The sequence below is a fragment of the Monopterus albus genome, unplaced genomic scaffold (genome assembly GCF_001952655.1).
Source record: "Monopterus albus unplaced genomic scaffold, M_albus_1.0 scaffold206.1, whole genome shotgun sequence".
Taxonomy (NCBI): Eukaryota; Metazoa; Chordata; class Actinopteri; order Synbranchiformes; family Synbranchidae; genus Monopterus; species Monopterus albus.
Genome location: NW_018128086.1, coordinates 849,255 through 863,515, shown reverse-complemented (window position 1 = coordinate 863,515; position 14,261 = coordinate 849,255). Strand labels below are relative to the sequence as shown.

The window sequence follows — 14,261 nt, the reverse complement described above, 5'->3', positions numbered from 1 at the left end:
GATGGAACTAAAGACAAGTTCGGCTCCAGAACTTTAAGAAAAGTTTATCATCCAGTATTTTTTACTTAACGAGCATTCTAGTTTTTTTTTCTTTTAATCAATTTAGTGATCCAAGGACTAGAGCTTATTTTTTAAATCTTCTTTTATTCATTTATTTTGTGTTAATTATCAGTCTGTCACTTTTGGATGTCTCGTTCTGGGAGCCAAACTCTTCAGCTATTGATGCCAATAAGCTCTTCTTATTCACACTCACTAACCTGACTTGCGTCTTAACTTGTTTCACTTCTGTGCTTCTGTTTAAAAAGAGGTTTCTACCAGGTTTTCCTTTGTTCATCTTGGAGTAGCTTTATGGATTTAGCTGCTTGTATAACCCACCTGTGCTTTGTTTGGTCTGCCCTCATCACTTGTTTCTGCCTGTGGGAAAACAAGCGAATGTACCACGGACAGAAAACCGAACTTCCTGAAAGCCAGATTGAGTGTTATTGGAAATGTCTTCTTAAGAATAGAGGTGTATTTGAAAAGGTTTTACAGTACATAGATAGCAATATTTAAGTCTTACTATACTGTTTGTGTATTTCCTGTTACTGTTGATGCTCTGCCCTGGGTGGGGCTTGTACATGCAGGACTGTGAAAGGCAACTTGTGGACCTGTGGGGAAAAATAAACATAATCTGATGTTGCACCAAACCAGTGAGTTGTTGTCACTTATACTTGGAGAAAAAAAAAATGCAAAGTTGTGTTTTAGAAACATAGTTTTGTCCATTGCATTGTGACAGAAATCACTGGTGAAATATTCTAGTCTTTACCAAGCAATGTGACAGAGGAGTCATAAATACACAAAATTATCAAGAGCAATAGGAAAAATATTACATTTCCATGGATACTTTTCATAGAGGATGTTTAAATTTGTCAAACACAGGTGTAGCTAATAACATCATTACCTGGTGAGAGAGGATTAACACCATTTGTTCCACCTGTGTTTGTGAAAAGTCAGCTGTGAAGCTCTATGGAGTTTGGGAACCACTGTTTTTGTCAGTTTGAGTTGTTTTCAGTACAGAGGTTAAAAATCACAACATGTAGTGTGTAGTATTTTTGAATCCTTGATATAAGGTGTGTTGATAATTAAGACAAAGATATGCGTTTGGCTTCGGAAATATCCGGTAAGAATCAGTCTTTAGCTTTCAAGTGTGTTGCTGCATGAACTTTCAAGGGTAGTTAACATTGGCTGTACCTTTTCCACCTTTGGTGTTAAATGTGATGTACATAAAATGCATCTAATTATAATAAAATATAATCAAATAATGTAAAATGAACTGTTTTTTATAATGAGTACCTTTTTACTTTGTGTAATTTTACCTTGTTTTCCTTTTCTTTAGTTTGTGTCTTTACATTTTGTGTCTTATTTTTATAAGTTTTAGAAGTGAAGCACTTTGAGCACCCTTGGGTGTTGTAAAGTGCTATATAAACAAATTCAATTAATTTTGTAACTTTAAGTAGGGTATTTTTATTCATATTTTTTGTACTTGGGCCAAGTTGCATTTTAGTGTTTTACAGTGTGATATTTCTCCTTTTACTTATGTAAACAGTCCAAGTACTTCTTCCACCACTGTACGCCCTTTTGTTTTGTGACTTTTGTATTTTTATATTATTCCGGTAGGCGGCAGTAATTCATAGTTAAGAAACCGTACAGTCGCGTTTCTTCACAACACAGTCCATCATTTTACGGCTGATCAGAAATCAGCCGTAAAGCACAACGTGTGGAGTCGGAGGAAGATTAACACGGAAACCACAGAGCACGGTAAATACAGCTGTTCAGTGCATGGTGTTGGTGTTATAACAGCACGTTAGAAAAATTTATGTCACAGAACATATTTTTTGCTGAAAATAGCAGTAGTGTGTAAATAATTTTTCACGAGAGCAGCCTGTGTTTAGTATGAACAGGGTGTCATTGAAGGAGGGTCTCAAGATCAGGGGTAGTGCATCTTTCACATACAAAATATAACCTAGTTACAGATTTATATTACTATCATAAATACATTTGTAAATCCCACAGAGAGAGAGAGAATGCTTTTGGTCAGGGTATTTGTACAGTGCAGGTTAGCTAGCTAACCTTAGCTTCCATTCGAAAGCTACTTAGCTACAGTAGCTAGCTAGCTACGGGCATTTAGCTGGCTTTATAATAACAGAAAATGTGGAAAAGTAATTTCTAATCTTATCACAAAATAGTAAAACTTTGTACGATAGGTCTCTTTAGTTACCCTAATATGTTTCAAAAACGAGTGTAAACCTTTTTAAATAAAATACACAAGTGTTTTATATGTAAGCAAAATATGTTTGCTATTTGTATCATGCTCATTAAGTCATCGTAGACATAAGTTTTTGTCTTTGTTGTCCGAGATAACCATTAAAAGTTAACTCTTGTTTTTAGATGTGTCCGGCTCATATTGTGAAATATGAATTTATCGTTTACATTACTCTATGTCTGTGTGAGTGTAGAAAATTGCTAAAGTTCATATGAACAATGATCTAGTCCGATTTGGTGTCAAATGGCAGTCATTTTCTTTTAATTTGTTATTTTTCCTGAAACAAAACGTAGTTGAATTTCACAGGCAAGAACACACAGCAACCAATGGGAGTGGTGGTCCTCATATTTACTAACCTGCTCCAAACACACTGCTTGACTGAGGTGATTTACTCAGTGAAATGTTAACAAAACAGACTAATCTGTCTCTCGTCTTCTCCTTCCTTTATCAGCATCATGCCGTTTGTGGACCTGCAGTCGAGGCTTGGCATCAACGTGGACCGCTGGCTGCTGATTCAGAGTGGAACACAGCCCTACCAACGGCCTGCACGCTGCCACGCCTTTGAGAAAGAGTGGATCGAATGTGCCCATGGCATCGGGCAGACCCGAGCCAAGAAGGAGTGCCAGCTGGAGTTTGAGGACTTCTATGAATGCATGCACAGGGAGAAGATGGTGAGTGTTTTGGTGTGGAGAGAAGTTTCTTGATTATTTTTTTTAGAGGCAGACTGATACATAACTTTAGAGCAATGCCAAATTCACGTTTTTTTTTTAATTTTTAAAATTCACTATTGACATATCAGCCAACATTCATTGTTAACACACATATTTTTGATATGGATCCCCTTTCATTTAGTTATTGACAAGGGCGCAATAACTGTGGTGCATTATTTTAGTCAGTTTCTTTCTATTAGAAATTTATAAGTACAGCCACAAAGTGAAAGATTTTTCAATTTGCTGTTTTTGTATAGCATATGGTGTGATTAATGGGGAGAGAAGAAGAGAAAAACAGCATTTCACAGGCAGGATTAAAAGCGTTTAACATCCCGTGTCTAATAGTCTTAATGTCAGAGTTAAGCAGCCTGGATGGCAGAGTCTGTGTGGCAGCAGAAAAGAGGCTGACAGATGATGGCAGTGAATGTGCTGCAGCAACAGGAACTTCCTCACCTGGATCCAGAAGCCTCGACTTTCTTGTTAGCCTCTTTTTTTCAGATGTGTTGAAGAGGAACCAGGATGAAGTACCGATTTTAAGATGAATGTCGGTAAAGACATTGAGGAACAGACATGAAATTCACTTCTCTTTAAAATGTATAATGCTTTTTAAACAGCTGTATGTAGCATGTTAACATCAGAGTTGCATTACCACAGTGTTTGAGTTACTGTTGTAAATGCACGAGGCCATATCTGAGAAGATTTTTCAATGAGACATTGGATGGAAATCTGCATGTTGCTTTCCAGCAGTGAACTGAGGCAGGGATCTTCTAGCAAACAAATCCAAACCTTTCAGGTTCTCACTTTGACATGTGGTGTCCTCCACAGGACAGGCAAAACGGAAACAAATTATGGGGCTGTAGAACATTACTTCTTCTTGTCTCCCTGTCTCATCACTAACCTCTGCATCTCTTCCTCGTTGAAGATGCGGAGGCTGCAGACGATCCGTCAGCAGCGCGACAAGATGATGAAGGAGGGGACCTACACGCCGCCTCCCCACCACTTGGGCCAGAAGGACTAGCTTCCAAGAAGGAACACACAATTGCTGGCAGTTCTGTTCTGTGTATAGTAAATAAGATGCCACCATTTCCTATTGGCCTGTACATGTTTGCAAATACATGGTATCATCCACCGTCATTGTCCTCGTCTTTTCCTTCCAATTGCTTGACACATTTAAACATTGGCATTATAAAGATATTGTAACCATCCAGGACAGTTTATTTCTTTCCTGTATTTATTAGTCCAGATGTTTTTATGTTTAGCCTAAAATGTCAGCTGCTGATTGGTGAGGCTTTCAATTCAAAACTCTTCAAAGGCCCTGTGTTTGTTGTTTAAAAAGAAAAAAAAAGCCAGTACTTGGAACCAGTCAGCCAGTAGGTGAGGCAACTGGTTTTACTCAACCTCTGATGTAATCACCTCTGATTTAATGTGTTCCTCCAGCTGTGCTAGACTGCAGTGTGTTCAGCTGAGCTCAAGTGGGTTTTCTAAAGTTACTGACCTAATTTTAGTTCATGGTTCAGTGATGATGGTGAGTCAACGCTCCTGAGGGACTACTAGATCACTCTGATGAGAGACAGGTATGAATGGTTACCGGTGCTTAAATCGGGGTCATGGGATGACGAGGCTCTGTGAGCCGCCACAAGGTGGAGCAATGTGCACAGATAATACAGACGTCAGTGTGAGGTCTCCATGTAAAACTGACAAGTTTCTTCATTTTTTGGCTATACAAATGTTTGTATCCCCAGTGGATCCTCAAAGTTAATTTTTAAAGGCTGGTTCTTTTAGACTATCTTAAATTTTCAGGCAGCTGACCAAAGTTATGAAATCAGAATCAGCTTTATCGGCCAGGTGTGTTGGACACACGAGGAATTTGACTCTGGTACAGAGCACATAATTTATTCACCAGGACAACTAGAATAAACAGCATAACCTGAGATAAACTTTATATAAAAAAACCACACTGTATATCAGCTAAATACCCAAAATATGGACTTGAGGCCAAACTGAAAGTGAAGGATGTTTGATGCCGCCCTCGGTGGCAGCTTGGGCTGGTGCTCTGCTCTTGTTCTTAGTTTCTCCTCAGTATCTTTGGCTCATTTCTTGAAGCATCACTATCCATTCTCACAGCGTTTGTCAAAGCATCTTATACAACACAACACTAGTTCATGAGCAAAGGGATACATCTCACCCAAAATGTTTAGTGCATGTTTCAAAGGTACAGTCATCCCTGTCAGAAGGAAATGTTCCATTAGCACTGTGTGAGTCAAAGTTCTCGAGTGCTTAGCTGTTTTCTCAGTAGGATACTAGAGCACTTGTATTAGAATTTCAAGTGAAAATGAAGCTCAAGTTGTGCCTGATGACCAATTTATCTCTTTAATAGAACTTATAGTATATTCAGTTGGCATGGAAAGTGTTCACAAGCCTTTACATTTCACATTTAACTACATTGTACATTTATTTTTAAATGGAAGGAAAATCTTATTTTTACAATGCAGTCAAATGTGCAAAAATAATTGATTTGCTCCTATTTCCGAAGCCAAAATCAATTATTTAATCAAAACACAAACAGTGAATTGGCTGAAAACTGAGAACAAGCTGTTACAAAGAGATGATCTCACAGCAAAATGGAGTAAAGTTCAACAGACACTGATGCACCAGTAATATTAATCCAGAACGTCCAGTATGACAGTAAAACACTGATAGGGTTTATGTTTTCTGCACTACAAGCACTGTCACTTGTTATACTCTTAAATGCATTTTGTTGAATATACTTTTGTAGTTTTACGACGTAAATAAAAGTTTAAATCCAAGGTTTGTACTTATAGCGGTACATTTTTATTTTGTGGTATTGGTACATGTGAGTACTTCATACCGCTGCCTAGGGCCCCAAATCACTGGATCCATTTTAATCAAAGCTCAGCCTTCCAGCGATGTGCTGGTGTGCAATTAAAAGAATTAAACAACAAACAGTTAAACCTGGAGTTGGCACCTTCCATTGAGATTCTGGTTCTTATCCAAGGTCACCCCAGACCGTGAAGTCTTCACTCCTCTCCAGCTCTCAGCTGTAAGGAATCGCTTTTTGAGCTACTCTCCTCCAAACAGCTGGAGGCGAACAGAGGGAGCGTGGAGCGACTGTAAAAACACATACCTTCTCCTGTGATGTGAAAGCGCAGATCAGATCCATCGCTGGTTCTTCTGTGTTCCCGAGCTATGTATGAATGAGAAGCTGCTGCCTATGCCAGTGTGAACGCCCTTTCCTTCCAAAACTCAGAGGAAAGTGTGTGCGTGAATCCCGCGGGGTTTGTCGGCGCAGCTGAGCCACCGATGACGCAGGAATACAACCGAAATTTCAATTTCCGCGACATTTAACGCACTCAATAGACATGGGTTAAGTTTCGGAACCGTGAAGACAGCCTATTGAAGAGCAAGCGAGAGTGTGAAAGCGGAGCAGGAGAGGAGGGCTGGTGGGGGTTGCTCAAGGCGAGAGACACAGGGGGAAAGGACTAGGACAGCCATTACCATTCAGGATCACGTTGCCTGCTTCTCTCCTCAGCCTCATCCCCGGTTGGCTCGGTTTTGGAGGAAGCGTGGCAGCAGAAATCCGACCACTGGGGCGGAAAACATCCAGACTTTCATCCATCCATCCATCCATCCATCCACCCCCCTTTGATCCGGAGTGGAGGGAGCAGCGGCGGAAGCACCCCCGGCCTCCCTCGCTCTGTGCTCGGATTCCAGGACAGCTGCTACCCGGTGAAGGTAAGCGGCTCCGGAGCTCGTGCAGCCTGCTACTTCATACCAACCTGTGCACGCTCCGATCATCACATACATGTATTATTTAAGACCTGTCGAGTCGTGTGATGGTATTAATTGTTAATTTATACGAAAATGATATATTAGGATACCAATGAAATTACCAGCTCCAACCGGAGCGTTACGACCAGTATAAACTCATTTTATGGTCGGTTTAACGCTATTGTTTAATCAGGGATGTGACCTAATCCTAAACCGTGCGTTTTAAAATGAGTATGTTAAGCATCAGGCTCTCGATGCTGGTTCTGCACATGAGCCTTAATAACATGTTGATTCATTAGGTTCATTCATTAGGTTTCAGTATTATAAAACCGTCCTGCTCAGAAGAAATGTGCTTGTGGTGCGTGTGCTGGAGGGCCGGCCAGGAAATAAGCAGCGGGCGGACAGTCAGAGAGGGTTTCTGGGCCGTGAGAAGCTGAGGCTGTTCCCACTAATGAGAGGCTCAGCAGCGCCGGCCACGAACGGATACGTATACTTAGTTGGTGTTATGTGTCCGAGCAGGGTTGGGCAAAGAGCCCCGGGCTTCCAGGATGCTCCTGGGTGCACACAACGTTTTGGCCTCCATGTCTGACGTTCATCCATGCAAACACATTCCCCCTCTTCACGTTCAACGGGAGAGAGGAATGCGCGTAAAACTGGTGACATGAAACACCAGCTGCAGTAATAACACCCACCCCGAAGGGAGGCTGCCTTCACTGATCCGTGCATTCCCTCCAGAGCCCCTCCACCATCATCATCATCATCACCTCCATCTCTACCTGAATGCTCACGGGCTCCATCACTGCAGGCTGCCTGGCTCCTTGTATGTGTGGAAGACCGTGTTACCACGGAAGGTGCAGCCACACGGAGGCAGAGGGCTTCCCCCCTGCAGCTTTGTACCAGATGGTCAAACCTCCCTCTGGGCTTGTGTTGGACCTTCAGCTACCAGCCTACTACTGCATATTCTTCAGTCAAATCTGAGATCATAGTCCGTCTCTCCCACCATTTTCCCTTAACTGGTCAGAGATGGTGCTTTGAAATAGGAGGAACGCACCAATATGTTTGAAATACCGCTGCTGTGGCTCGTTTGTAATTCAGTTAGGAGTCCTTTATTCAAGTAGAATAAAGATGTTGAATTTAAAAGATAATCACTGGCCTGGCATTTCTCACCCCAGACAGTTAATTAATAGTGAATCTGTTTTCATGTATGAACTAATGAGTCAACCAAAGGATTTTCAATGGGCAGTGAAATAAGACAATGACAAAACTTTGTTTTTAAACAGTTTAATCAGGTCAAACATGTCTGAAAAATAAGACTCAAGTGGCTTTTAGGTGAATCTTTTTTCAATAAACAGCTCAAAATCCAGAGACATTCAACTTAAAATAAATTAAAACAGAGAAAAGAAGCACATTCTGAAGCAGCAAGTCTGGGACATTTTTGTCAGTTTTCTCTGACTATTGCTGGGTTTCCAGCCAAGGTCTACTTGTTGTGAGGTTAGTGTGGATATGATAGGATCATTTCAACCAATAAGTACATTTTCTTTCTCAGATTCTTTCATTTGGAGAATTTTTAGAGGCCTGATGAGGTAAAAAGATGAGAAAAGTTACTCATTTACTTTTCAATTAACATGTTTTTGTAACACAAACACACACATATATAATGTTCTCCTGTTTTAATTATCTTGTGGCCCCTCAGATTAGTCTTGGGACCCTGTGTGGGGTTTGACCCTCAGGTTGGGAATCACTGGAATAATTTATTGAGCATTTCCACACTGATTGTTCCTTGACTGGCCCCTCTGTCCTCCTCCTGTCTGCATGTGTGTCTGTGCTGAAAGTCTCTGTTGGTTTGTTCTCACTGCAGTTCGCTGGTATGCACACAGGATAAAATAAAGACAGAAACAGAAAGACGGGTTTGTTTTATGCCCTGTGACTCTGATCTGGCTCTTTGCTCTGCTTTCTCGTTCCATCTCTCTTTATCTTTTGACAGTTTTTCTTTTCACAGTTGCACTCTCACTTTAAAACCTCTCTGCATCCAGTCACACAGAATAGTGAGCTACAGTATTGTTGATGAGCCAGTCTGCTTTCTCTCTGCGTGTTTATATATGCAACTCTTTTTTTGTGTCCATGTATGTGTATAAATTTCTGTGTGTGGGGGGGAGCCGAGTCTAGCCACTCATTTACTCAGTCAGTGTGTTACTCATCATGGCTGGGGCTGCTAATTAAGACCTACTACTGTGTGCGCGCTTGTATTAACTGGTGGAACAAGCCATAAATACGCACCAGTCATGAGTGTGAGATAAAGAACTTTCAGGGATGCTGCTCTGGATCAACACAGAGATATTCACTGGCAGTTATGGCTGTTCTCTACAAGCATCTGGTTTTCTCCTCCTCTGTCCTGCTACCTCAGTCTCTTTTCTCTGTTGCTTAGATTTTTCTCTGCCATTCTCTCTGTGTCTGTTTCCTGCCACTTCTTTTTCCTCTTCTTTAGTTTCAGCGCATTCAGACACACAGGGCTGAGCTGTGGGAGCAGACTGTGTCCATGTAAACCCTGGTTGTGAGTTATGAATCAGGCCAGTCCAGGCATCCAGCCTGATTCAGCCGTTGTGTTCTGTCAAAGGAGGCGGCAGGAGCCAAGATCCCGGCATGTTTATAAAGGATCCCTGTGTGTTTATACGACTTCGTGCACACTTGCTTGCTTATGTGCACTTTTTTTTTTACAATTCTCTGCCATATTTTAGATTCAACGATTCATCAATTAACAATATACAATAGATATTGAAGATAAAAATAATTGTCATAGTGAGTCTGAAAAAAATCCTAAAACCAGATCCCAAAACTAAAACTAGTCTGAGTTTCTAACAGACTAAGAGAAGAATAGTTAAATCTGGGTTGATTATTCAACTAATCAACAGATCGCCAGTAGTTTAAATAATCAGTATTTTTAAAGCATTTTTGAGCAAAAATAAAAATTCACACATTTTTTTATAATTAAAAACCTATATTTGGGTTTAGGACAGCTTTTGGATAAACCCCGCACTTCAAGGACATAAAAATCACCCAGAGGAGCAACAGAAGTTATGATAAGATTTTTTCACTGTTTTCAGACTTCATTTGTTTTTTTAATGAAACTTAAAAAGACTGGTCATTAATGAAAGTAGGTATTACTTGCAGTCCTGATAAAGAGCTGTTAGTGGAATAGTTTGTGTTTGTGATGTGTGACTCAGTCAGAATGCCTCAGTGAGCGTCTCATCAGACAGGAAGTGATCTCACTCTCTCTCACCACTTCTCCGGTGGTTCTGCGGGTGGTGTCTTTTTCTCCAGAGACTCGTTTTGCCCTCGCAGGGCTGTAATGACATGGTGCGGCTTTGAAGCTTCAGTTCTGGCTCTATTTATAAAACCGTTAGCTCCAGTGGCCCTGACTCGCTGTCAGCAAGCAGCAGAGAAACAGAAACAGAAACACCAACAGAAAGACACAGCCAGATTTTGGAGAACGACAGTGATTTCTGGGAAGGATTTAACCTCTTCCTAGCAGCATTTCCATAGAGACAGGGATCCAGGAAGTGGGGCTTTGCCAGGAGAGAGAGGAGGAGGAGGGTTTTTGGCAGCCATAGAACAGATGGAAATCCCAGCCGTTGAGTTGGGCTCACACATCACACACAGAAACACTGCTGACATGTGACCACCTCTCAGGTCGCCCCACAGCTTAGTGTGCGGTTAGGCTCTCTGGCAGGAGACTCACAGACACAGGTCAGGGCTGAGCTGGTTGTTTGTTGAGAGCAGTTTTTCAGAAGTTGGACTGTTTTTTGACATGTCAGGGTTAGGTTTAGGGTGTCCCAGGCTACACTGTCTGAATTTAACGGCTGTTATTCTGAAAATACTTTATTTTGAGGAAACAAGTGGGATCCTCCTTTTTAAAGCTTCATCATCATGTATTCAAAGGCTAAAAATGCTTTGTGAAATGAAAACTGGGTTGTCTTCCTAATGACTTTTACTTTCATGTCATCCTGAGCAGACTGCTCTTTTTCTGCTTTAAATACAAATCTGTCTTGCAACCTTCATCACAATCTTAAACCCGGATGGATGGTTTTATTAGGTGTTGACAAGGCTGAAGCAAGTTTCAGGCGTGATTTACAACATACTCCACAGTAATATAATAAATGTGTATGTGATTTATGGCAACACAACGTTTCAAATGTTGTGGTGCACTTTGGTTGATTCTAACTTGGGACATGAGTGCACGGCAGAACCGCCCAGGTGTGGTGCTGTAATGTGAGAGCCAATAATAGCCAATTCATTCTCTGCTGAAGTTACAGGTATTGATTTATTGATGTTGTGATGGAGAGATCTGAGCATTGGGCCCCTGGAGTACACACACACACACACACACACACACACTCTTCTGCCTTGACTGTCTTTCTTCATTATAATAAATAAAGGTCAGAAGAAAAGAGAGATGGCGAGGAGAGGTTTCTACTGTCTCACTGCTGTATTGACTCTTCTTTAAAAATAGAAACTCTAGACAAACTTCTCTCTTCTGTCAAATGGTTCAAACTGTTTTTGAGGAGACAAACACAATAACTCTCTGATAAGCAAAGTGATCTGACTGTAGTAAAACTGTCAGTGTCTGTAGTTGTTTTGGTTTTCATATCAACAGTCCTGTTCAGAATGAGAGTAATTTCATACCTGAAGGGAATTTGACTTGGTCATTTTAAACTTAAATCAGGTCAAAATTATGTTTTCAAGAGCTTAAAAAATTGCATTTTAATAACAGATGTAGTCATAAGTGCCTTTAAGGTCCAGGGTTGAAAAATAGTTTATAAAAGACCAACACACACTAAAGAGACATTAAGAGACTTTATGTAATGGAATGGAACAAAATATCTATTTACAAAACAATCAGTTATGTTTAATCAGACATCTATTGTATATCAAACTAAATTTAAGGACTTTTGAGCTTTTTATCTGTTTATTATCTGACAGACTAACATGACTCCACACACCTCTGGTCCTGTAGTCGGGCCTCGGTGCTCTCTCTCTGGCCTCAGTTTGGGTCTCTGTCGTCTAGACGTGATGACTAACTGAACCCAGCTGTTTCTCTCCTCCTCCTCCTGATCGCTGCATTATTACTGTCGTGCTGTTACTGTGCATCACTCATGAGCCCTGTGATCATGCTGTAAGCACGTATTAAATTATACACTTTGTCTAAAACTCTCTCTCCCTCTCTCCTCCCCTCTCTGCTGCCTCCTTCTGACCTTGCTTCTTTCCCCTCCTCCACTGCTTTACATTGCTCTCTCCTTCCTCTTCCTCATCCTTCTCCTCCCTGCAGCCCTAAACTGCGATGGAGTCATCGGATGATGACACTCTAAGTGAGCGCTCCTGCGTCAGCGAGCCGTCCTTCCGTAGTGAGCGTTCGGGGGGGTCGTTGTCCCCGTGTTCATCAGGACATGCGGGGCTGCCAGGAGACACTTTGCCATGGAACCTGTCCAAACATGAGAGGAGGAAGAGGAAGAGCCAGGACTCGGTGCTGGACCCGGCAGAGAGAGCCGTGGTCCGTGTCGCAGGTAAGAGCAAAGCCTCAAACTGGCAGTAACCTGTAGTCATTTGTGTTTGGATACGTTCAGTGTGCTGCTGAGCTAGGGCGCATGTGATGCAGCTGCTCGGTGTTGATAGGCAGACAGCTGTGGTTGTTCTGGGAAGTTTCCTGTGGTGACTGTGTGGACCAGTATGGATGTGAAGTGGTGTCACTACAGTAGACGCCCGGTGCAAAATGGAGATAGGGAGTTACATGTCAGTCTGTCAAGCAGATGTGGAGGTGGAAACTGAAGGAGCCAAGCAGAACAACTTGTGTTAAAGTTCCCTCATTGGAGATGCCACTGCAGAGATCATGGGGAGGGAGACAGTCTGTGTGTACAGAAACTGACATTCACATGTATCTCTTAAAAAGCCAAGCTGAACAACTGCAGAAAAGTGAACATAAAAAAATAACCTGAACAAACAAAAACATAGCTTGTAAGTAAAGTGTTGAATAAAAGTCACTACACTTAACTTTTTATGTTACTGCAGAATCGGAGCCTGGACTCTTGTGGTGGCATTCATAAACTCCAAAACTGACTCCGAACAATGTGTTTGAAATGGCTCCACTACTTCTTAAAAGTGACTTCTGCAAGTAATTTGAATTGGTGAGAACAGGGAGATGGAAAACATTAACAGGGTAAATTAGCTGACATCAGCTTTTCATCCAGCATAAGACTAATTAAACCCAGACCTGAGCTGAGATGTGGAATCAGTGCTCGAGTCTGGTTAAAGACGGCTGGCATCGCTTTACTGTCCTGTAGTTTTTTTTTTTATTGGTGATGATCAAAACATACACACAGTAATGTCTCAGCACAAAACATTTCTACATTATAACTGTCCTGATCCGAGGGAGGATAAATAAGAATTTTTTAAAAGCAGAAATGCTAAAAGCAAATGGTCTTTTTTTGCACAACCAGTGAGGAGTGTCGGCAGATCAAATTTTGGTTGAATTGTACCGTGCATACATGTTTATATATACATTTGAATTCTTCTGCCATGGCCACTCGCAGACAGGAGGATCTTAGTGCAACTGGAAGTTTTTTTTAAATGCCGTGTAGTGGAAATTCAGAGTTTGTTTGCAAGTTGGGTTAGACACGAACAAAACAGACAACAGGTCTGAAAGGGGCAAGAAAAGAACATTTGAACATTATCTGCAGATATTAGAAAAGACAGATGGGGATTTTTCCTGGCAGCAGCTTTAGGCTGAGTCAGCGAGTCAGGCATGTTTGTGTGGAGAGCATTTGGTTGTGACGGCAGCAGGTAGTGGCCGAGTTGACTCTGGCACTGCCACAAACCACCAGGGGTTTAAACACAGACATCACCAGTCTCCACTTGTAAAGATTTCTGAAAGCTTCTGCTGTGTAGAGTCAGTACGACTGACATCATTAATAAGCACGCCTTCCTAAAATAAGAGCAATGAGCGGCACCCTCGCTTACAAAGCTACTCATTACTTCAAATTGGAACAGTTACATGCCTCCTCTCTGGTTTGTTATGCTTTTTCCCACAAATGTTTTTGGGGTTTAAGCCTTAGAGAAATGAAGATCTAGGTTTGATGTAATTTTTGAGGGCGCAATGAGCCCCCATGCCACTTCTCTCTTAGCACTTAGGAATCTTAAATCCTCTTGTGTCTCTTTTCATACAAGCTCACGTTTCTGGTAACATCCCAGGAGTGTCCAGAGCTCAGTCAGGCATCAAGGCCACACAGGTTACAGATCACCTACAATATCCAGAACGTGTGTTATAGTAAAAAAGGTTTATTGATTACCGATTAGAACGCTCACTATGAGGCCAGTAACAGAGGAAATGTTTATTACAGAAAGTCCTTAGATTCATGCAAGAGGAGGGAATGCTGCTTTGCTACCAGACAGTGGAAACACTGGGAGCTTTG

At 41.5% G+C, this 14,261-nt stretch overlaps 2 protein-coding genes across 2 annotated transcripts in view; both read left to right on the top strand.

Moving 5' to 3' along the window:
- Nucleotides 1–979: 979 nt before the first annotated feature.
- Nucleotides 980–4,146, top strand: ndufs5 (NADH:ubiquinone oxidoreductase subunit S5). The gene is made up of 4 exons (XM_020618521.1): nt 980–1,159; nt 1,657–1,797; nt 2,754–2,973; nt 3,935–4,146. The coding sequence occupies exons 3-4, from the start codon at nt 2,758–2,760 to the stop codon at nt 4,028–4,030; spliced, it is 312 nt and encodes a 103-aa protein (XP_020474177.1). The 5' UTR covers nt 980–1,159; nt 1,657–1,797; nt 2,754–2,757; the 3' UTR covers nt 4,031–4,146.
- A 1,886-nt stretch (nt 4,147–6,032) lies between these two features.
- macf1a (microtubule actin crosslinking factor 1a) overlaps nt 6,033–14,261 on the top strand; it is a 192,321-nt gene continuing 184,092 nt past the window's right edge. The window contains 2 exon segments of the mRNA XM_020618510.1: nt 6,033–6,765; nt 12,125–12,359. Of these exon segments, the coding sequence (XP_020474166.1) occupies nt 12,137–12,359 (223 nt within the window). The 5' untranslated portion in view covers nt 6,033–6,765; nt 12,125–12,136.

Excerpts from the sequence above, each read along its gene's own strand:
- ndufs5 (XM_020618521.1), top strand. The coding sequence starts at position 2,758 with ATGCCGTTTGTGGACCTGCAGTCGAGGCTTGGCATCAACGTGGACCGC. Across the intron at positions 2,974-3,934 it reads GCATGCACAGGGAGAAGATG|ATGCGGAGGCTGCAGACGAT; the intron begins GTGAGTGTTTTG and ends TCCTCGTTGAAG.